This window comes from Protopterus annectens, chromosome 11.part0 (genome assembly GCF_019279795.1).
Source record: "Protopterus annectens isolate FY-2018-M chromosome 11.part0, PAN1.0, whole genome shotgun sequence".
Lineage (NCBI taxonomy): Eukaryota > Metazoa > Chordata > Ceratodontiformes > Protopteridae > Protopterus > Protopterus annectens.
Window position 1 is genome coordinate 926,476,809 of NC_056745.1, and position 25,108 is coordinate 926,501,916.

The window sequence follows — 25,108 nt, forward strand, 5'->3', positions numbered from 1 at the left end:
AACTCTTGGTATTGTATCATGTGAAACTGACAGTTTAAAGCTCTAGCTGAGAGAGTAGCTGAAGTGTAGACCTTTTTACCCCATCTGTCTAATGACCTTGCTTCCCTTTCAGAAGGAATAGGGTTTTTAGCTATGGTCACGGCTACTGCCTTGGGACCCTGGGATATAGTTTCGGGGTCTGCAAGTGGGGCCTTGTAAAGGTGGTGATGAGTATCTGGCACCCTGTAAAATCTGTCTGGTTTGGCAGGGGCTGGGGGTAAAGAATCTGGAGCGGAGCAGACATCATTGAAAGCATCATCCACCACAGAGAGAACAGGAGGTATAGCTAAGGGCCTGTGCTGTGGAAGGTGCAGAAAGGTCCTAAGTCTTTTCTGGAGTCTGAAAATCCTGTTGCTGCCATTGGAACTGCTCTCGCATGGCATGTAAGGTTTCCCCAAAGGAGAATTCTTCTGGTGGGAAGCAGCTGGAATGGATTCTTCAGCATCAGAATCTTCAAAATTGGAGAAAGGAGCCTCTGGCTGGTCAGTTATGTCTGATTCATCAGCAGAATCATCAGAGGACACTGGTTCAGGGCTCTGCCCTAGGTCTCTTCTCTGGGGCTGAGAGGCCCTGTCTGGGTGAGATTGAGATCCTCTAATTAATGAAATTAAATCTTCTGCCAAAGTAAGCATTTGAGAACTAGAAGAGGGCCTGGTTGTGGGGGGTTTAACAGGCACTGTTTTAGTAGTCTTGGCTGCTTTAGCCCTGGCGAAGGCCTTAATGGACATGGCTGCTGGAGGCCTAGCAGCACCACGTGCTGGGGTAGAGACATCCAAGGGAATGGTGTCTGATAAGTCAGTGGCAACCACCGTAGTGGATAAAATTTCTGAGGCCGATTCAAGAGTGGTAGCAGGGGCCTCAGTTGTAGAGATAGATTCAGCTGTACTTTGATCAGTTTTCTCGGTTTCGGCCGAAACCGAGACACTCGTGGTTTGCTTAACCATGGTTTCGGCCGAAACCGCGGACCGCGAGTGTCGGTCTTTATCTTTGCATTTTTTGGCAGATTGGGTAGTCGGAGGATCCGACGGCATAATGTACGCAAAATCAGAACCGAAAAACTGTTCTGCAAACTCCGACCGACGCCTAAGCGTTCGTCGGTTGAAAGAAGCACAGGCCGAACAGGCTGCTACGTCGTGGGCTGGGCCTAAACAAGGCAGACAATAAGAGTGGAAATCTTTATGAGGTATTTGTTTCCCACAGGTTAAACAATTATTAACTTTTTCTGACATCGGCTGAGGCAAGAAAGAGTCCCCAACGGGTACTTAGCTTTAGAAGTCTTCAAGTAGTATTCGGTAGAAGTAATCTCTGGATCCGACCGACCGGCACTTGCGAACAGCTTCTGCTTCGGGCGCCACGCGGCAAGAAAGACTGAGGAAAATGGCGTCGGCTGATGCCTTTATACCCGAAGACCAACAGAGATGACGTCGGGTGAAGTGCGACATCAGCCGAAGCCGGACCCGGACTTTGGAATCCGGCCGACTGAAGGGCTGCCTGATGACAGGACAACCCAGTTGTTATGACTGCAGATGCATCCATGAAGGACATCTAACAGCTAATCTATTTCTAACAACTATCTTACAAGTATGCTAAAAATATCTAATATCTAACATCTAATGCTATAACCACATAGCTATACTACCTTACGACCTACAGCTATCCTAAAAGGGAAGGGAGTAGTCAAAAATATCTATTATTGTGAGAAAAAAATGAAATTCACTTATCATGAAAAGCAGAGCACTCAGACACATGTCTGAAAGATTCAGGCAGTAAACGAAATCTGAGGCAACTTGGTGGAGAAAAGGGGAATTAAGGGTAAGGAAGGATTTGGAGCCCCGGATCCAGAGATGATGAGGTTGGATCTGATGGATCAGACAAACTAAACACTGAATTGGATGAAAACAGACAATACTGGATTGTAAGTTTTGTGAAACATTTGTAATTATAACACAAAACCACTAGTCCTTGCCCCTAACTATAACTATCTGCAGAAAAGTAAAATGCTTTCTCAGAAAAAATAAATTTTTAAAAGGGATTTCAGCACAGGGAACCCCAACCCCCCCAAAATGTAACTTTTAAGCTTAACTTCTTTAACTACTCAAAACACCAGTCCTAGCCCTTAGCAATAACTGGCAAAAACTGGTAAACAGTTGAAGAAGGGCTAGTCGACAGTCATTCACTAGGCTTGAGGGGATAAGCACCCATTGAAGGCAAGAAAGTTCCAAACGCTTGGCATTTTAACCACTGACATTACATTGCTCTCAACAAGCTGTTCAAAAGTTAGGACGCATGGAATATGTCATTAAGCTTTGGAAGCTGGCTGGTTGTCATATCTTTGGCTGGATACAACCAATATAGCTTAGGTTACTGTAACAGTGATCTAATGAATAGGTACTTTAAACTTTTGTACCTTTTCCCTTGCATTTTTTTAAATATATATACATTTTTGGAATCTTACGTTTTCTAAATATAGTCATATTCAGATAAACAATATTTAGGATTTTCATTAACTCACCACCAACTCTGTAAGCACAGGAATGAAGCTTTGAACATTATCAAGATGACATGTTCAATTAGCAAGCCATATACTGGAGGAGGTTTTCAGGGGTGATGTGAAAGGATCTGCATTTTCCTGGCTTATCTATCCCAAAGCAAGACAGATGAGTTTTTAGCAAACACTGGCAGCTTTTTTCTGGTGAGGCAATGAGCTTCAGTCCATGACAAAATTGACAAGGGCATGCACCAGCATATGTCTGTGGTCTTCATGAGCTGATGTCATTGTCACACGCAGAGGGCAGAGAATAGGTAGGTCATATGCAATTAAAAATTCTTTATGGCTGCAAGGATAATGCTGTGTTGGAGTACCTCAATCTCTTCTCTGGACTGGGAAAGCACAGTGAAATAATTCTAAGGCTAAATGGAAACAGGAACCACAGACTAAGGGATGGCACTATCAGCAAAATATAGTCAAGCTGTATAGGGGCCAACATTAATTCAAGAATTTTCACTTGTGCCAGTTTTGTTGTTTACTGCTTCAGATCTGTACTGCTAGTTGTGTGGTTGCCCTGTCTCATTCATGCCTACAGCATTTCAAAGACAGATAATACACAATATTAATTGTTTGCAATACTGAATCTGCAGAATTAGGTGCTATGATTAAGCAATTTATATGTGATGAGTTTAACTGAACAAGTAAGGTAAAAGGCCGTTTTCCCTGTTCAATTTATAAATTTGTTTTCACATTTTACATTTTCTTTGACTGAGCTCTAGGCAATTTCTGTTCAGCCACAGTCAGGAATGTGATATTTCATTGACTGCTGGAAGGTGTTTTTATACGCGTCTGTAAATGCCATAAATATCAAAAGCATTTTAGTAACTTAATGTTCCAAAGGTCAAAGGGTTGTTAAAATACAATAAAAATATATCTCTCAGTCTCTGAATGGAAAGCACACTTAATTCTACTTATCTGGCAAGTCAAAAATAAAGTATTATCAGCAAAAAGCTTCCAAATGTAATCAGAACAGCTTATTCTGTGCACAAAATGAACAAGTAACCAAAGAATATGAATATAAGAATATAATCCTAAAATTAACAATAGACTTCTTAAAATACATACAATTTTTTTTAGATAGTTGTAGAACAATGTCACTGAAACAGTTATTTCTTACCTGCTTATATGTTCTTTCTGCGACACATAATAAAAAGAAAAATATCCAAATAAGGGACATGCGAACCAAAAAGCTAACTACCACCATTGCGATAACCAAAGTGTCTGGATTGGAACCTAATGCAATTATGCACAGTTCTAAAGCTGGCAGTGTAGCTAGCTGCTCCAGGTCTTTATACTCAGAAAATCTGAAAGCAAATGGTGTTAGTGCCAGAACTAGTGCTACGAGATTCCCAAACAGCTTGTATCCTATTCCTGGTGGATAGCTGTTTACCTAAAAAGAGAAAAACAGTACAGATAACATGAAATTAGGTATTGACATGTAATAACATACTTATCTGATTCTATTTTCAATGCATAAAAAATCAAGAACTGTACTTCTACTCACTCTGTTCATGATCATTCCACTGATTTCAAGTACAGACATGTCAGCTTTCTTGCATTCATTGCCCTCCCATACTATAGCACTCACTTTTTCTAATCCAGGATTTGAGCTGTGCAGCCAAGGTAAATGGCCCTGTAACAAACAAACACCAGTTCACTACTAACCTTGCCAAGAATATAAGCATGCTTCTAGTTTCAATGTTCAAAGACAGGAACAAATGTGTTAGGGCCACATACAAAATGAGTTAAAACATTATTTTTAAAAATAAAAAGCGATCACAAACAGTCTGCCACAAAAAGTCAGTGACTCATGAAAAAGTACAAATGTGAGAAGTGCTTACCTTAACATTAAGTGTATGACAAGTAGTCACTGTAGCAAGTAAATCACGGCGATTTGGTCATGAGGACCAATGAAGTTATCCTAGTCTGGTTATCTGGCCATTTGTTCCACAAATGTAATTTTTCCTGGGTAGGCACACAGTGATATCATGCCAATGTAAGTACTGATGTTCAAAAGTATAAAAAACGCATATATATGAAGTACTGTCATACATATATATGAAATACACCCTCTTCAGTTAGAGATTATTTAAAAAAAAAAACTTTGCAAGGTTGTGTATGACTTGACTTTACAAAAGTGGGTTATGTTGTATGCTTCTCCTTGATCAGGACAATTAATATGACAAATTTATCAGGTTGCTATTACACTTTACAACTCTTTTGGTTTGTTTTGTTTTAAGGCTACTCAATTGTCATTTCAATTGCATGCCTAGGAAATACCAGTGGAAGTCAACATAGCAGTAAATTACATTTATGTACTTACCATAACTTGGCATCTGTATTATCTGTAGCCACCATTCATCATGCTAGGGTCTTGGATCCGATCCGGCAGACACAGACAACAGCTTAGTTCAAGCTCCTCCCCTCCCATAATGCTCTACTGCCCTCCAATCCTCAGATCAAGTTTGCATAGGGAAAGAAGACAGACCAAAGCACTAACAGCAAAACAGAACCACCAAAATCCAACCAATCTTCCAGGAAGGGGGATGGAGGGTGGGACCTTGATGAATGGTGACTACAAATAACACAGATGCCAAGTTATAGTAAGTACATAACTATAAATCTGATGTTATCTAGTCACCATTCCTCACGCTAGAGTCAGAGTCCCCAGCTACCTAAATCCTGGGAGGTCTCAAGAAAGGACATGCCAAAGAACCATGGAGCCAAAGGAAACCCTTCCTCTAGAACCCAATTCGAACTTATAGTGGGAAATGAATGTGTGAGGAGAAGACCACGTTGCTGCTGCACAAATGTCATCTAAAGATTGACTAGCTACAAATGCATTTGAGGTAGAAACCACCCTGTTGGAGTGAGCCTTCACTGGTGCAGACAAAGGAACACCTTCTGAAGAATAAATGAAGGAAATACATTGCAAAATCCAATGGGAGACAGTGACTTTCGAAATTCCTCTGCCCTTTCTATTGATAGGAAAGACTACACACAGATAAAAACTAAGTTGACGATGAACGTCTAAGGTTTGCAGGATATATTCCCCTTTACTGGTATAGTTAGGAAAAAATACTGGAAGATGAATGCATTGATTGAGATTTGTTGTTGAGGCCACTTTAGGCATGAAGGATGGATCTGGCTTCAGAGAAACTCTGTCCTTATGGAAAACTAAGTAGGGCGGCTTAATAGTAAGAGTTACTGCCACTAAAAGGCAGTCTTCCAAGAAAGAAATTTGATATCGCAAGATGCCGCTGGTTCGAAGGGTGGTCTCGTAAAAGCCTGCAGGACCAAAGTCAAATCCCACGGAAGAGATGAATGCTTCACAGGAGGCTGTAAGAGAAAAACACATTTTAAAATGGCCTTACAGAGGTGGGAAGAAAAGGTAGAATCACCACTAAGGTGAAAATTTGAAATTACTGCCAATTGAACCTTGATTGTGGAAAAACTGGCCCCTTCCTTAAAAAGAGAGGTCAAAAAGAGAAGGTTCTCAGGAAAAGAAGTGGAGAAGGGGTCCAGATTCTTATTCTTTGCCCAAACTGAAAACCTCTTCCATTTACTGGAATAAACCTTCCTAGTGGAAGACCTCTGGGAAGCAAGAATAATATCCTTTACAGGTGAAGCTAGCCTGGACTTAGCAAAATCACTGGAAGTGTACATACCATGCTTTCAGATGTAAGGTCTGAAGGTTCGGGAGCAGAGACGGATGAGACAAAAGATCCAGAATTGGATCAAGCACCCAGGGTGGATGCCACAAGTGAAATCGTAGAAGGGGGGGACCACGCCTGCCGAGGCCAGAAGGGGGCAATGAGGATCAAGTGACTCTTGAGGCGTATGGCTTTCTGAAGTACTCTGGGAATTAAAGGCAAAGGAGGAAAGGCATACAGGAAACCTGGAGGCCAATCGGGGGTGAGCGTGTCCCTGGGGGATTCCCCCGTCTGGGGGATTAATGCAAAGAAGTTGCTGCATTTGTGGTTGAGAGGAGATGCAAACAGATCGCAGCTCGGAAAACCCCACCGATGGAAGATCTGTTGAGCCACCACTGGATTCAGGGACCACTCGTGAGGGATCAAGACAGCCCTGGTCAATTTGTCCGCCAACACGTTGGATGCTCTGGGAATGCGCATTGCAATGAGAAAGCACCCCATGGATATCGCCCATTCCCAGATCCTCATGGCCTCGCAACACAGCAGATAAGAACATGTGCCCCCTTGCTTGTTTATATACCAAACTGCCATGTTGTCCAACAGAACTGCAATCGTTCCTTGAGGAAGACAATCCTGAAAGGCTGGCAACGACAGAAGGACTGCCCTCATCTTCAGAATGCTGATGCGCAGTTTTGTCTCTGATGGCGACAAAGTCCCTTGGACAGTCTGTCCCTGGAAACGCCCCCCCCACCCTAGGAGGGAAGCGCCCGAGGTGACCGCCGCCGTAAGAATCGGTGGAACGAATGACCTGCCTGCTAGGAGGTCCAGTGAGTGAATCCACCACAGAAGATGCTTTCGATGCATTGGGATGAGACGAGTGGCGAATGATAGGGGATGCAGCAATGCTGACCGCTGAACTGCAAAGGTCCACTGAAGAACTCTCATATGGTACCGAGCTATTGGTACCAAATAAATGGCAGCCGCCATGGATCCTAGAGCTCTGAGAATGAGTGAAGCCAGAGGACATGTTTGCTCCAGCAGAACCTGAGCCTGGGCATGAATAAAAGACATCCGGCAAAGAGGAAGGGCTGCGATCTGCGTGGTGGTATCCAACAGACTGCCTATGAACTTCAGACGTTGGGTTGGAATCAAAGAGGATTTGGCCATGTTCACTGTAATGCCCAACTGATGAAACAGGGAGCGTAAGGTGTAAATGTTGCCCAACAGTTGATGCTTTGTTGGGGCCGTCAGGAGCCAATCGTCCAAATAGGGAAAAACCTTGATTCCCTGCAGTTGGAGATGAGCTGCCACCATTGCCATGCATTTAGTGAATACCCGGGGGCTGAGGTGAGGCTAAAGAGCAGGGTCCTGAACAGAAAATGATCAGCTCCCAGGCGAAAGTGGAGAAACTTCCTGGACCATCCAGCCATCTTTATATGGTAGTACGCATCCTTGAGGTCCACTGAGCACATCCAGTCGTTGCTGTGTAAGAAAGGCACAATTGACTGCACAGTGACAATCCGAAACTTCAACTTCTGTACGAACAGATTCATGCGACTGATGTCCAGAAAAGGACGTAGGTCCCATGCTCTCTTTGGAACTAAAAAGAAGTGGGAATAAGTTCCGGATCCTCTCTGCCCTGCGGGGACCTCTTGGATGGCTCTTTTCTGAAGAAGATTTGCAACCTTCTGTCAGGCCAACTCTTCCTGACTAGGTGGCAAGTCCGGAAGGGACTGCAATAGCCCTTGGAAATAACAGCTAGCACCCACTGATCATTTGTAATGCCTGCCAAGGCTAGAGTGTGCAAAGATAACTGCCCCCTGACTGCCTCTATAGAAGGATAGTCGGGCAATGGTACAGGGATGTGCAAAGGTTTCTCAGAGAAGGGTTCCCTGGAACCTCGATTTTGTGGGCCTCCCCTGCCCCTAGGGCGACATCTACCATTGAAACCTCTTCCCCATCCCCTGGAAGAGGAATCCTCCTGAACATCTTGGAAGAAAGACTGTACCTTCTGAAACCACATTTTCTTACTCCCCTTCTGGGTCTTCGAAAAGAACCTCTGAGGGGCAGAAAATCTGATCCCAACGGCCGACAAGGTCTTCCCTTGCCGTTCACTGCGGGTTAACGTCTCTTTCATAGTGGGACCAAAAAAAGAGTGGAACCATCAAAGGGGGCGTAAATAAACGATGTCTTGAAGGCCTCTACAAACCCGCTCAGGCACACCCAGGCATGACACCTAATGGTGATGCCCGAGCCCACCACCCATGAGGACCCTTCTGCAGTACTGGAGATTAGCCTCATGGATGAATCTGCAACTGAATGAAGGTTTGACAACTTCAGAGAAATTACCTTGAATTCCTCCTCAGACATGGACCCAGAGAGGAAAGTAGACAGTTCCTTTATCAAATCCCTCTGGAGACGGGTGAAATGTGCAAGATAATTTAATTCTCGTAGGCTAAAGGCAGCCGCGTCGAGCACCCGCTTTCCAAATCTGTTCAGAGCACTGGATTCACAATTGGGAGGATGGACAGAAGAAATCTGCTCTGCCAATTCCTTATTGGTGGCAGCAGCCACCACAATAGCATCAACCAGGACCGCTTAGGTCCAAAAGGTTTTATCTGCTATGGACGGAGACATTTGTCTACTTTCTCTGGTAATGGCTCCATGGTATCTGGCTCCTTCCAAGCCCTGCTGGCCAAGAAATCAATAAGAGGATCAGCCGGGGGGGGGGACACCCAAGAGGTAGATGGGCCTGTACTGAAAGCCTCCAGAAATACAGTTTCCTCCGAGGATGGGGATTGAGCAGACCAACTGCCTTTGGCCTTGAGGATCTCGAGTATATCTCCAAAAGAGACTTCCTCCGGCAGAGATCTTGGGGACCCGTCCCCTTCATCAGCATCCATATCCTTGGTTAAGGATTCCATAAAGGAGTCAAGATGTCTCCTCTTACTGCGGGGAAGACTCGGAAGAGGAAGGGACCCCTGAGGGGAGGCACCGCCTGGAGGCTAGGTTAGATGGGCTGACCGGAACCAAGATGACCAGGCCCACTCAGATACTGAGGGTGGGTAGGATGACCGTGTGCAGGGGGAGGCAGCTCTGATAGTAGAGAAGGATCTTTTCGCCGCCCGGAAAGTGAAAGGAATGAAGGAGGTTCCCTTCCCCCCCTCCTGCTGATAATCCCATAGCAGAAGAGAAGGTAGACTCCTCCTGGTCACCCACTCCACCAGACAGCACCGGATCAGAGCTGTCAAAGGCTGAGGCGCCCAGGGGAAGAGACCAGTCCGAACACCCCAGGCCCAAATCCAACCCCATGGACTCCGGGTCGAAAGCCCTGACTGGAGGGATGGTCTCTCCTGGGGGGGGGGGGGGGCAGGAACAGTATCAAACACTGATCCTGCTAGCGAAGGGCCAAAACAGGACCCTGACGCTCCCCTAGCCACCTTCCTGCTCATCAGTCCCTGAGAATCCAAGCCACTGGTCAGATGAGGAGCTGTTAAATGGGAAGTGGTAGACTGAATTCCTGACCTGTGGGCCGGTAAAGCCAGAAGCCCCAACTCCATCTGAGCTTTCAGAAAGGCCCACATCATCCTGTCCATATCCATAGGAAAGGCAGTCCTGGAAGGGAGGATATAGAGGACCTGGAGGAAGAGCTGTGCCTGAAGGTCTTCTCTTGTGCTCCCTACAGTGAGACCTACTAAGAGAGGACAGGGCCTGCACTTAAGTCAAGGGATCCAAGGGAAGATACTCCACTACAATCGGCTCCGGCACGACTCTCGGATCTGACCTAATCAGAACTGATATCAATGAAGGATCAGAAATAACAACCCTCGAATTTCTTGGATCCAAAAGGGTCGGATCGGTGGGCATGGCTCCCACCCTCGGATCCGAATGTCTGAAATCTGGAACCCTGGATCCGGGACAGGGAGCCAAAGGAGTTGGATCTCCCTTGGATCTAGGAGTAGACTCCCTGGACGTCCTGGTCTGATCCGAAACTGCCCTGGCTGGAGCCGGATCAGACAGCCTAGGACGTTTGGACTGTGCCTCCTCCACAGGAATCCTCTTTCTAGCCCCGAGAAACCCGCCTTGGCCAGGGAACCAGTGGCCAAGGAACCTCCTTTGACTAAACCTTTGATAAACAACTTATTACAACGGTTGACCAAGGCTCTAGGATTGAAGGCTACACTCCACCTCGAGGTGGTTGCCACCGAGACAATACAGACACTCCTTGTGTGAGTCTGAAACAGGCATATTCCGACCACATAAAGAACATCTCTTAAATCCCAAGGGTTTATCTGGCATAACCAAACCTAGAGGAAAACCTTTACTCAAAGTCCAAGACAAGCCAAAGTTAGGAAACACACAAGACCATCTGAAACACACATCAACCACTCACTACTACTTAGACTAACTACTCTAGCTAGGCCAATACAGTACACTAAAAAAAAAAAAAAAACACAAACAAATCCGTGAAAAGGGAACCAAAGAAAAGCTTAAATAACCAAATGGGAGAGGATATAAAGGGCAGGATAACTATCACAAACGACAGAAAAAGGAATACCCCAATAACAAAAAATCCCAAGGATACACTTACAATTAATGAGGAGTTGAGCAATCTGTATCTGTCTTACTGAAGCGGCAAACAAGATCTGAGGGACTGGAGGGCAGCAGAGCATTATGGGAGGGGGTGGAGTTTGAGCTAAGCTGCTGTCTGTGTCTGCCGGCTCAGATCCGATATCGGATCCAAGACCCTAGTGTGAAGAATGGTGACTAGATAACATCAGGTTCATAGTATTTGTGTAGAAACCTAAGCAGCAAGAAGTAACATCTGGTAAGTGGACAGTTAGAGGATCCCCTATTGCAGTTCTGCCAATACTGTCCTACCCCTAGACTAAGAATCCAGTCTGTAGTCTTAAGTAAAGGTACAGGTAGAACCTAAGACACTGTGCCTGATATCTCCTGGGTGAAGAAATCTCTAATGCATGATGCAGATTAGATGCAGCTCTCATGGAAAAAGCTTTGATATTTTCCTGAAAGAAAATGATCTCACTGGTCTGTAAACATCCAAGATGTGAAGCAGATGATTTCTAGCATTCTGGGATTTAGCAGTTAAAAATGGCAACAGGAAGGTATACTGGTTAGTGTTGCTGCTTCACAGGTGTTGGTTCACTAAGTTTATTTATTTTGCTACAGTCATTCTGTACAGAGTCTGCATGTATTTCCATTTCTACAGTGGTTTCTTCAGGGTGCTTAGTTTACTCCAACATTCCCAAGATGAGCTTTAGGTGAACCTGCAATCATTTATGACTCCCCAAAGGGGTGTGGGTGCATCCTGCAAATGGCTGGAGAACTGTCCAAGATTTTTTATGCCTTGTGCCCAACTGAGTGCATGGATTAGCTTCAGCTCCTCTGTTACCCTGAAAGAAGGAAGCTGGCAATCATTTAACCATATACTATTCCTGGGTCATATCTGAAAAGGGACAATTATGTCCAGGGGCTTATCTTGTCAACAAATGAATTCAATAAAGAAACAAACAGGAAAAGAAAACACTGTCTGTGGACTGCAGACAGGACCCCCCTGCCACGTACATATTTTGTGTGGTTGCCAATACCACTGGACCAAAAAGCAATGCAGATGTTTCTACTAGAAATCCACCATGGTGTTGATTTTTGAACAAATAAGCAACCAATGCAGAGCAGATAATCAACCCAAAACTAAGTTAATGATTTGTTCTGCACTGGATGCGTGTTTGTTCAAAATCCACCATCATGGTTGTTTCCTAGTTGAAAGGCAAAATGACTGTCTTTGGGGGAGACCAAGTACCCAACTCTCCTTGGAGGTCTAGTAGCAGTGGCAACCACATGAAATATGGGGTTCCTGGGTTCAATCTCCAGACAAGAGTCAGTGTTTTCCTGTTCTGTTTGGTTGTTATTGGTTTGTTCTGAAATGGATGTTAGCTTTTTTCCAAAATAAAAGCTGAAATCCTAAAATCGATATAGCTTTCCTTTCAGTGGTCTTAACTGTAGACCCCCACCCCTGTTAAGGAAATGTAACTGAAGGGTTAAGTTGCCACATGAGGAAATGCAGGAATACATGCCATTACAGCAGAAACATGCAACTTACTGAACACAGGCTAGGTTAGCTTTAAAAAAGTGGCTAACATAGCTGAACAGTCTTGAAACAGTATTTAATCCTTTCAGTGCTGCCTAAACCAAGAACATCTCTCACTTTTGTAAATATGTCTTTCTTACATATACATTTTTTTTTTATTTCATTCAGAAGTTTCAGTGCTCCTGGGGAGAGAAAACTTTCATTTTATGGTATTGAAGTTATATGATTTTCATCTGGTTAAACTCATGGGACATTGGATTCGACCTTGGCACGGACTATTAAGCTTCCTTTAGTCCCAGGGCTCTCACTCCTCCCCAACCCATTATTTCCTGCAATCCTTCTCAATACCACAGATGGAGGTTGCCCCCATCCAACAAAAAAATTATTTTCAACTGTGTACATACAATGACAGTTGAAACTCATAATAAAGAGGGAAAAGAGAGACCAACAGCTAGAAAAGGAAGGGAAAAGGAGTGAGGTTGAAACAGAAGAAAATCAGACAACATGGCTCTATCGGTATGGTAAGTACATGACTTTCATAGCCAATGTTGTCTATTTTCATCTGATTCAACTCATAGGACAGATTCCCAAGTTGTCTATCCAGGTGGTATCAAGGAAAGATGCTCCTGAGGATGGTAGACCCATAAGAGGAACGTGATCTGGACTGTACATCCAGTTTATAATGAGACACAAATGTATGGACCATGGACTAAGTGGTTGCAGCACAAATGTTGTTAAGGGGAAGCCTTTGAGAAATGGCTGTCAAAGTACCTATTACTCTAGTAGAATGAGCCTCAAGCTTAGAATTTAGAACCAAATTCTGCTCGTTATAGACAAAAGGAAATGCAGTCTGGCAACCATATGGAAAGGGTAACTTTGGCAACAGCCTTACTTGGGTTGAAAACAGCAATAAACCATTACACAGATTTCCTGAACTGCTTTGTTCTATGAAGATAGAACCTAAGCTGATGATGAAAATCCAACATATGTAATGTATTCACCTTTGTTTGAGTATCTAGGAAAAAACAATGGTAAATTTGACTGATTTAAGTTGGAGTCAGAAGCCACCTTAGGGAGAAAGGATGCATTAGTTCTCAAAGAAACTCTGTCCTTGTCAAAAACTAAATAGGGAGGTTTGCATGCAAGTGCCTGCAGTTCCAACATCTGCCTGGCTGATGGAACTGCCACAGAAAAATGTTTTCTAGGTCAGAAGTGTGTGTGTGCGTGTGCGTGTGTGACAAAGCCTGAAACATAATAGTAATATATCATGGGGGAACCAGGTCCCTGATGGATGGAAGGTTGTAAAGGAAAATTCCCTCTCAGAAAGGCTTTAGAGATCTTTAGGGAAGTAATGGAAGAGTCATTATGGCCAATTTAGAAGTCTGAGATAGCCGCCATTTGAACTTCGATGGTGGAATAATTGGAGCCTTTGTCAAAAGAGTTTAGATTAAAATCATAATGCGGATGGGACAGGGGCAAATAAAGGGTCTAATCACTTAGAAGCAGCCCAGACAGAAAACCTTTTCACAACTGTAATGGGAAGCCTGGCATCTCTGCCTGTGGCAAATCTGGAGAAAATGTGGTTAATTTCATGGACGTCTGGTCCAGAGGCAATCCAGACAGGTGAGTTAGGTCTGTAAACTGATCCAACATCCATGGGCAGTGTTTCAGTACAGGCCACAGGAAGAGGAAACATGTTTGTTAAGGACAGAAGGCGGCAATGAGGATCACCCTGGCCTTGCACTGTCTGGCTGTCTGTATGAACTTGATCATTAGAGGGTAAGGGAGGAAAAACATACAGGAGCACTGGGGGCCAATTGTGGACCAGACAGTCCCTCAGTGATTGACCCTGTAGAGGGATTAGCATAAAGTTAACTGATGCATTTGTTGTTGAGATAGAAGGCAAAGAGGTTGCAGCACAGTTGGCCCCAGTAATGGGTAATCAAAGTTGTCACTGTTGGATTAAGGGACCACTTTTGAGGTGTCAGGATAGTTCTTCTCAATCTGTCTGCTAGAACACCGGATGATCCCAGGATGTGCAAAGAGGTGTGAAGACTTCGCTCACTGCCAAACTTGCATGGCCTCTCAATACAGCAGATAGGAATGGCCTCCCCCTTGTTTGTTGATATACCATACCAGTCATATTGTCAGTCTGTACGGAAATCACACCTTTGGGAAGAAGATCCTGGGATGCCCACAATGCTAGGAGGACTGCTGCCATCTCCGAGATACTGTTGTGTGGTCTGGCCTCTGTACTTGACCATCTACCTTGGACCATCCTCCTTTTGAAATGCCCCTCCCCTTGAAGGGTGGCGTCTGTATGGAAAGGACATCCCTCAGTCAATGAAGAGGACGTAATCCACCAGGCAAGGTCTCATTTGCAGATCTGAGTTAGTCGAATTTTTGCATGTAAAAGGTGAATAGTCTGAGACCACTCTACAGCTATGGTCCACTGGAGCACTCATGTGGTACCTGGTTAGAGGAACCATCAGAATCATGGATGCCATTGCATCTAAAAGGCATAAGATCAACCTTGCTGGATGAAAGGATGATGAAACACCCATATGGTCATCTGACAATGAAAACACCCTGGAATATAGGAAGCTGGTGATCTGTAGGTTAGTACTGAGGTGGCATCCTGTAAATTCTGTTTGCTGAGTTGGTATCAGATGACACTTGGGAAAATGTACTGCTATTCCTAACTTCAGTAACAACTGGAGCACAATATCCAGGTGGTGTAGCAGCAGATGATCGGAGATAACAGTTAGGAGCCAATCACTGAGGTAATGGAAAACTTGGATCCTTCCAGATGCAAGTGTGCTGTCACCACTACTATTATCTTGGTGAACACCCCAGGGGCTGTGGTGAGACTGAAATGCAGGGTTCTGAATTGAAAATGATCGGCTCCCAGACAGAAATGGAGGAATCTCCTGGAACACCTCTCTATTGTCACATGACAGTAAGTGTCCTGGAGATCTATTAAGCACATCCAATCATCATTCCTCAGTAGAGGCAATGTGGACTGAATCTTGACCATATGGAATTCTGTCTACTTTACAATGTGATTTAAGTGAATGAGATCCAAAATGGGTCTGTGGTCCTCCATCTTCTTCAGCACTAAAATGAGTAAACTATGGAGTCTAACTGGTCTTGGGGGACCAGCTGGATAACTTTTTCTAGTAGTTTTGAAAATCTAATCATACTGGTTCCCACTGTTTGGGTGGAACATCAGGAATATTCCTCTTTTTCTGAGGTGGGTGAGAAAAAAGAAAGGAAAGGAATCAAATAGCCTCTGAAATTATCTTCAGCACCCATGAATCTGTGGTTACGTTTTGGTACGCTTTTGGGTGCAAAGACAAGCAACCTCCCAACTGCTTCCAGAGTGTTGCAGTCAGGCAACCATTCTGGGGCACTGATAGGGTTTCTCTGAAAAAGGACTTCGAAAGTCCTGGTTGTGCACTCCGCCCCTGCCTCTTAGGCAATGTCCATTAGAATCATCTCTGCCACGAGGAGGTCCATCACCAGGACAGTTATGGAAAGAACTCCGATTTTCAGAAATACATCTTTTTCCCCATCCTTTGATTCCTAGAGAAGAATCGTTGTGGAGTGGAAAAATGGATTCCCACTGAAGAAAGAGACTTGCCATCCTGTTGGCTCCTGTTAAGTGTGTCTTTGGGTCTGAAAAAGTGTTGACTCATTGCAGGCAGCATTTATAAAGGATGCCTTAAAAGTTTTCTGCAAAGTTACAAAAATACATCCAAGAGTGACAGCACATTGTGATGCCAGTGCCTGCCACCCTGGTTTCCACAAGCCATGCTCATGTGTGTGTACTAGGCTAATGGCTCTGGGGTCTTTATAAGCCTAGCCCATAGGATTACCCTGGCATAGTACCAAGCAACCTTAGTTCCCAGTGCATCTGTCAAGTACAGCCACTGGAGTTATCCCTGTAAAATAATAAGGCCTGCCAAGTCTTGAACCCAGGGCCCTGCAAACTACAATCAAAGCAATGTACCATTACACCATCTGAGCCCATCTGTGTTGGAAAGAAGTCACTTGGCTACGTTGGTTGCTGCCTGCAAAGCAGAGAGCTGGGAGTCCACCATCTTCAGAACATCCACAGGAAATATACATGAAAGGGTTTTGGAGAGTTCCTTATTCAAATCTTTCTGGAATCAAGTGACAAGCCAAATAATTAAGGGATCTGACAGCAAAGGTCACCGAGGCATAAATCTGTTTCCTGAACTTATCCATCACCCTAGACTCCTTGTTAGGGAAATGAACAACTAACCTTTCCTTGGATAATTCTTTTTTTTAGAGTCCATTGCTGCCACCACAGCATCTACTGGTGGGGGTCTTTGTTCCAATGTGGTCTGTCTTTCAGAGCTGTCAAAATTCTCTGCTTTTTAAGGAATGGGTTCCACTACATCAGGGTCCTTCCATGCCAGTTGAGCTACAAGATCAATGAGTGGATCAGTGGGTGGTACTCACCCCTATAATGCTGGACCAGAACCAAAAGATTCCAAGAAAACTGACTTGTTGGTTGAGGGATATTGGGTAGACCAATCCCGTCTCTGTTTCACCAGTTCAAGGATTTTGCCAAAGGTGACATCTTCTGAGGGGGGATGGGGAGACCTCACTTTCTTATGGACCATTTCTGGTGGGAGATCTGAAGGCTCAGAATTGCACTGGGAGCTAATTCAAGACAGAATCTTAGAAGTGCATGGTTCAGACCTTCCCTGCATGGCTGGATGATAGGAGGAAGAACCACCAGAAACCTGTTGGGGTTTGGTGGAGGCGAACTGGCTGGTGGAGCCTTCGCCTTACACATAGCTAAAACCCTGTGAAAAGCCTCGAAGGATAAGGATGTAAGTGGCTCCAAACACCTTCTCCTGTCCAAGGACAATGGAGATTCCTTGGTGCCAATGCACCTTTACCCTGAAGTTGACCTCAGATCTAAGCTGTCAAAGATTGAGGCTCTGTGCAGCAGGGATGGTTTTGAAAGCCTTGGTGTCGATCCACCCCCTCGAAACCCAGTGTCAACACTTTAGTTCACAGTCTCTCCTTGTTCTGAGCACTTCAGAATTGAGAGAGAAAGGGATGCTGTTGGGGTCGACTGTTGACCCTGACGAAGGCACCTTGATGCAGGACGGAACCACAGCAACTGGTTCCAATGTAGAATGGACCAGTACTGGAGACCGTAATGGAGAATATGTTGGACTAATAGTTGGTACATTCCCGGTGGACATTATCGAGAGTACTCCAAGCTGGATCGGAGTCTTCAGAAACTTCAACATCCGGCTGACATCCTGTTTGGTAAAACTTCTGGATGATCTGGAGGAAGGGGCCAGTAAAAGATGGTTTAGAAAATCTCCTTTCCTACAAAATTGGAGAATGAAACCTCAGACTCACCAGTTTTGGTAAGAGCTGTGGCCAAGGAGAAGAGGAACAGAGCTGAGCAGCTGTTGGTTCTGACCTCTGAGCCGATTTTGGATCCAGTCTGACCAGTACTAACTGATCCAGAGAATGTCTCCTGGAAGAATCTGACCCAGGTTTCTTGATGCCCTCAGGTTTATCATTTTCCTTATCTCTGTCCTTGCTTTTTTCTTTTGGCTTAGATTTATCCACTCGCTTAGAAAGAGAAGCAGATGAAGAAGAACCTGAAGAAGTTGAAGGGAGAAGTAAATCCTTTACAATAAATTTCTCTCCTAGTTTGAAGAGCCCTGGCATTAAAAGATGCACAAGACTGGCAACCTGAATCCAGATAGGCAGGGCCCAAACAATATACACAGAGCAAATGGGTGTCTTGAGGAGGCAACCTGAGCCCACATTCAGCACACTTCTTAAATCCAATAAAAACACACAGAATGGAAGAACGGAGAAATACGCTGAAAACTAATAACACCAGATTTTCTCCGCTATACAGGATTCCAATAAAGGCAGTCCCACAACCCGTTCATAATAGCAGTAGTCTCCGTAAAGAACTGTTCATTCCACGACCATGTAATAATTAATATAGTTTATTCTTAAAACAAAACAATACAATACAATAGATAAAGATATAGTTTTGTTTTAAGAATAAACTATATTAATTATTACATGGTCATGGACTGAACAGTTCTTTACGGAGACTACTGCTATTACGAACGGGTTGTGGGACTGCCTTTACTGGAATCCTGTATAGCGGAGAAAATCTGGTGTTACACTTCTTAAATCCCCTGGGATTCAAACATGGTGAAGTCACAGAACTCAGATACACAAATAGCAAAAGTAAGTACTACTGTACCACACAAGAAATGGAACTAAGTACAGTATCTATACATCTAAACTTCTAAGCGACAAAGGCAAAAAGCTTTTGTACTATCTAACTTATCTAAATTATCGAAATTTTCTATTTGAAAACACAGCTACCTATCTAAAAATACTATAAAACTATTTAAAGTCTGAACACTTCAATTATCTAACTCTATCCTAATAGAATCTCCTAAATATTAACGACAAACATTAAACAAGAAAAAAAAGTTTCAAGAAAAAAATCTCTTTCCGGGGAATGAGTTATAGCTTGAATTAGAAAGGATACAGGCTGCAATGAAGGCAGTCCTTCAGAACACATATGAGATCTGAGGTATTGGGGTATAGCATACAGAATTATGGATAGAGGGGGAGTCAGAGCCTGGGACTGAAAAGCTTCACAGTCGGAACCAACATCCCATGGAGTTGAATAGGATGAAAATAAATGCTGGATTCAATATTTCATCCTTCAAACTGAAAGGTAGAGAAGTCTTCAATCTTGTATGAAGAACATTGCCTTGTGGTTATGTTAATGTTTAGGTACATAGGTGTATACTAGATTAATGATAAATATGGCCTTTATTAGCCTAGCCAAGCATCCCAGTTGTATCCTGCAAGTTTATGAGCCTTAGAGGATAGGGTACATGTAAGCTAGGCAAGATTTACAGGCTGCCTCTGTCTCTTAGAGACATAGATGTCAGACCCCGGGTGTGTTTCCAATTTGTCATTCGCTAGTCCAGGTTTCTCTTGAACAGGATTAGGGAAGTGCTCAGCTTCACAGATGGGAAGTCAATTCCAGAGAAGGGGAATTCTCTGCGACACATATCTGTCCCTCCAATGTATCCTAATTATGCTGCAAGCAAAGTTTAAATCCCTAGATCGAGTAATTTTGATGCTATTCATTTTGCAGACATTCAAAAGGTCCATCCAAGTGGGATTCAAGGATGTTTTGTATGCCAGGCATAGATCACTCAACGGTCTGTAAGAAACAATACAGATGAAGCTTTAAGTGATCTGCACAGGACAAGCTGTTTACACCCTGTAATCTTTTTGACAGGAACCTCTGTGGATGTTGCAGTTGTAGTACAGTTGTGTACACTTACCATAAATGTAGATGTTCGAGTGTATTCACTGTTGCAATCATTACATTTAGGTAATCTGCTGGCAGGTTGCCCTCAGTTGGCCTGATTAACAAAGTCTTGGGTCCTTCGTTGGTTGCTGTCCCTTCTTCCATGATGTCAGGTTGTCAGGGGTATAAAACATGCAGCCAACGCCATTACATCAGTTTTTCTTGCCCCATATGTCAGGTGCCCCCCAAATGGGGAGCAAATAAAATTTAAAAACACAAAAAATATGCCTCCAATCTCAAAAGCAAATACACCAAAAGGGCTTTTAAGCATAGTGAAAGTAAGTAAAGGTATAGCCAAATAAAAATAGGGGGCTGGAGAGAGGGTAACCAGGACTGCAACAGTGTATACACTCGAACATCTACATCTATGGTAAGTGTACACAACTGTACTATGCTCTTCGTGTTTCACTGCTGCAGTCATTACATTTGGATAGATTCCCAAAGTAATGGTTGGGTAGAGGGAATTATACAGCATTAGGACCAGCTATAAGGCCCTGCAGAACAGCAGTGGCAAAGCCAGCTCTGGATTTAGAGAAAAGTGGTAAATGGTAATGTTTGGTTAACGTATGAACTGAGCTCCAGGTAGCAGCTTCTAGAATGTCTCTGGTAGGAACACCTCTGAGAAAGGCTGCCGAAGTAGATGCAGCCCTATTGGAATGGGATCTAATCCCCTGGGGGATAGTCTTTTCATGGTGCATATAGCAAAAACAAATACAATGGCTTATCCATTTGGAAATGGTTTGCTTTGAAATAGCCTTTCCCTCTGCCCCTGCAGCAAATGCCACCAGCAGTTGTTCAGATTTTCTTTGAGATTTTGTTCTGCTTAAGTAAAATCTAAGTTGTCGGTGCACATCCAATGAATGCAGAATTCACCCCCCCCTGTTCTGTGGATTGGGAAAGAAAGTTGGCAAATGAATTGTCTGATTAAGAGCCACACTGGATACCACCCTTAGGCATGAAGGATGGATTGGACCAGAGAGTTGCCCTGTCCGCATGGAAAATGATGAAAGGCTCCACTGCCTTAAGAGCCTGTATTGCTGAAATCCTTCTAGCTGGAGTGACTGCTAAAAAGAAAGCTGTTTTCCAGGAGAGAAATTTTAAGTCTGCAGTAGCAGATGGCTCGAAAGGAGGGAGAGTGAGTTTTTCCAATACAAAATTGAGGTCCCAGGCAGGGGCTGGAGCTCTCCTGGGCGGTCTTAAGTTTTTGGCCCCTCTGAGATACTGCTTTAGCAGTGGAGGAGAGAAGAGGGGAGGATTTGTGTTATAATGAGCTGAAATGGCTGAGGCGTGGATTTTTATGGAAGAGAAAGACAGGCCCTTGTGAAGCATCTCAGTTAAGTATTGCAAAATCTGAGGAATGTTAGGCACTGCTGTGCTTATCCCTTGAAATTGATTCCATGCACATAATCTTTTCCATTTGTCAGCATAAGATTTTTAAGTACTAGGCCGCCTCGCTTCCAAAATGACATCCATCACAGGTTTGCTGAGGAATGCTAAGGGTGAATTTAGGTGATTAGCTATGCTGCAAGATTCAAAGTTTAGAGCGGAGTGTGCAGAATTTGGTAGTTCTGCTGAGACAGTAAGCAAGGTGTCCGAGGCAGGTGCCACGGTGGAAGGTGTGACACATTGCGCAGGAGTGGGTACCAGTGTTGGCGAGGCCAGTCTGGAGCAATCAAAATAATTTTTGGTTTGTCCTGTTTGACTTTTAGTAGAACTTTGGAAATAAGAGGCATAGACTGATGTTTTTTTCCAGCTGAAGGATAGAGCATCCACTTTCCAGGCTTTTTTGTGAGGAGTTCTTGTGCAAAATTTGTCCAACTGATAGTTCTGGGGTGAAGCAAAATGATCTATGTCTGGGCTCCCCCATTTGCGTGTCAACATGTTGAAAATCCGTGGTTTCAGTTTTCATTTGTGTGGGTCCATGAGATTTCTGCTTAGTTCATCTGCCAGAGTATCCAGCTGTCCTGGCAGGAATTGTGCTTGTAGTTGTACTTGATAGGTCAAGGCCGTCTTCCACAATGCCATGGCTAGTCTGCAAAGGGGGTAGGAGTGTGTACCCCCCCTGCTTGTTTATGTACCACATAACCGTGGTGTTGTCTGTCTTTATCATTAATTGTCCTGGAAGAAGGTAGTCCTTGTAGGCTGTCAGTGCATTCTGTACAGCTAGCATTTCTTTTTGAGTGATATGAAGTTGCATTTGATTTGGGCTCCATTTGTCTTGAATGCACTTCCCTGCCAGATGTGCCCCCCCCCCCCAAGCATAGTCTGATGCATCTGTAGTTAGGGTTTGGCCAGCAGGGGGTGGTATGAATGGCAGTCCCTTGTTTTGGTGGCAGGCCTCTGTCCACCATAGGAACTCTAGTTGCAGGCAAGGTATACTAGGAATCATTGTTTCCAGGCTGTGACAATGCTGATTCCACAGACTTTTTAAATACCACTGAAGTTTCCTCAAATGCAGTCTTGCATATGGAATCAGAAGAATGCAGGAGGCCATGAACCTCAAGGCTTGCAGTATTTGCCTTGCAGAAAGCAGGGTTTTTGTGGCCACCTGTTTGAAGTAAGTCACCAAATGAATTTGTTTGTCTGGCGTAAGGAAAGCCATCTGGGCAGTTGTACTCATGCTTGCACCCAGGAATGTAATTTTTTGAGAGGGTACCAGTTGTGATTTCTTTTAATTTATAGTGTATCCTAGACAAGATAGAACCCTTTTTACAAATGCCAGATGGTTTAGAAGAGAGTGTCCTTGTTTTCTACGTGAATTAGACAATCGTCCAGGTATGGATATATTTGAATATTTCATTGCCTGCAAAATGCAATTACTGGAGCCAGGCACTTTGTAAAGACTCTAGGCACAGTAGATAAGCCAAAGGACAGTGCAGAGAACTGGTAATGCAAGTAGCCTGCTTTGAAGTGGAGGTATCTTCTGCAAGATTCCCTGACTGGAATATGCAGGTAAGCCTCTTTTAAATCCAGAGTTGCCAACCAGGCATCTTTGCCTAGCATAGGAAGTAACTGGTGAAGAGTCAGCATCTTGAATTTTGGACTGTCCAGAAAGGTGTTTAGAGGAGATAAGTCCAGGACTGGATACCATGATTTGCTTTGCCACAGTCTCCATCCCAAGCATATTATTAATAATATTCCCAAATCTCAGTTTTTGCGTCTCAAAAGAATTTGCTCCTCTGAACAGGATCTGACACAACATCATGAGGATCTAGCCAACAGATTTATAGCAAGGGGTTATGCTAAACATAATGTCAATTCAGCCTTACAAAGGTCAAAAAATAGATCAAGGGACACATTATTACAATATCAACCACATCATAAGTGTGACAATCAGGACATTCTGAGGCTTGTGACCACTTATGGTAGGACTACAGTCAATTTTCTAGACATAGTTAATAAGCATTGGAATATTCTCAAAACTCATTCGAAGATGGATCAGTTCCTGGGGGACAGATGTTTATTTTCATACAGAAAGGGCAAAACCCTAGGGGTCTCACTTTTCATATTACAAAAAAGCATATTTTCGAAATGACAATTATCAACAACAAACTCTTATGGGGGACAAACTGGTTGGACCATATCCTTGTGGACATTGCTCCTTTTGCAAGTATATATTCAAAACCAAAACTTTCACCAGCAGAAATACAGGACAACTTTACAATATACACTGTTTTGGTAATTGTAGTACAGACTGGGTTGTTTATCTTGCCACATGCACTTGCCAAGCCTTCTATGTGGGTCAGACATCCAGACAACTTAGGGTTAGAATGTCTGAACACATGGGTGACATCAGAAATGCCTGTGTTACCAATGCCTTATATAGACACACGTTGAAACATCCTACTGCTACGTTTTCATTTGCTATTATTGATAATATCACAGGCAATCGATCCTTTAAAACTGTTTGGCATGATGTACTTAATAGTAAAGAAAGGAAATGGATAGTAAAATTAGGTGCTCTTTTTTTCCCCTGGACTTAATGATAAATTATAATGCTTCTTCTATTGAGTCTTTGTGCCCTGTATACTTGTGGTTTTCTTATTTAATTTCAATTTTGTTTTTGTAATAATCACTTTTGTATTATATATCTATAACATGTTTTTCATTTCCTAACAGGATATGATGTCAGAATTTTTGATTGGAACAGGTACTTAAGGTTGGGTCTTTCCCCATTGCCTATGTTCATACTATTGATGAAAGCTATGTGCTGAAACCGGTCTAGTTCCAATAAATATTTCTTCATACATACTAGGTGCTGGCTTCTTTATTTGGTTATATACAAGGTTGTTTGCCTTGCACCGGTCATACTGGCTAGCGCTTTTCTGCTCACCCTGTACTATCTGTCTGGCTTACAAGGAGCCAGAGGCAGAGAATCAGGAGCCATACTAGATTCTGAAAAAACATCATCAACAATGTCTAGAACAGGAGGTATAGAGAAAGGCCTATGCTGAGGAAGAAGAAGAAAATCCCCAAGTCTCTTCTTAGATTCAGAGAAATCCTGACTTTCCCAGTGGAAATGCTCCCTTAAGGTATGTAAAGTTTCCCCAAAAGAAAAATCCTCAGGGGGAGAAGCAGAAAGAATAGAATCTTCTGCATCAGAATCCTCATAAGTAGGTATAGACAATTCCTGTTCATTAGAATATTCAGAAGAAATAAAATCCTGTTCTGAAGATTCATAATCAATGTCTTGCCTAGGCCTCTTAGAAGGGGGGGGGGGGTTGGCTATCCCTGATCAGAGTAATTAAATCTTCATCCATTTTGATCATTTGTTTTTTAGGCATAGGGGCCTGCACATGTGGCTCAGGCGTCAGTTTTTTAGGCATGGGTCGAGATTTTGGCCTTAATTTTGAAGATGGCGTCAGTCTAAAATACAAATCTGTAGGCCTGAAAAGACCCTCCGAAGCTGGTGCCTGCACAGCGGCTCCGGACCCATCCAAGGTAGAGACATCCGCGGGTTCCATAATTGAAGCATCTCGCGGCATACCGGACTCCGAATGGGTCTCAGTAGAGGTCTGCGAATCAGAAGTAGTGGGTATCAGGGGCTGCGAAAGCACCTCACTCAGTACCAGCGAACTGGCGACTGGCTTAGGAGAAGCGTAGTCGACAGTTTTGGACCTCAACGGCCTGTCTCTGTCTTTTTCTTCGTTTTTTATGTATACCGGTAGTCGGATTGCTAACCAACGACATTTCTGGATAATTAAAGCGTGAGCCAAAATATTTAGAAGCAAAAATGTACCGACGTTTGATAGTGCGTTGATTAAATAAAGCACAAAACCGACAGCAAGGTACGTTATGGTCAGGGCCTATGCAAGAAATACAGTACAAATGAAAATCCTTGT

General features: G+C 43.6%; 1 protein-coding gene across 2 annotated transcripts in view; it reads right to left on the reverse strand.

The window, feature by feature from the left end:
- Positions 1–25,108, reverse strand: part of PHTF2 (putative homeodomain transcription factor 2) — a 1,638,259-nt gene that overhangs the window by 584,000 nt on the left and 1,029,151 nt on the right. For both annotated transcript variants that reach the window (XM_044088321.1, XM_044088320.1), the window contains 2 exons: positions 4,092–4,220; positions 3,705–3,977 (listed from right to left, as the gene is read on the reverse strand). In XM_044088321.1, coding sequence (XP_043944256.1) covers positions 3,705–3,977; positions 4,092–4,220 — 402 coding nt within the window. The remainder of the gene's footprint in view (positions 1–3,704; positions 3,978–4,091; positions 4,221–25,108) is intronic.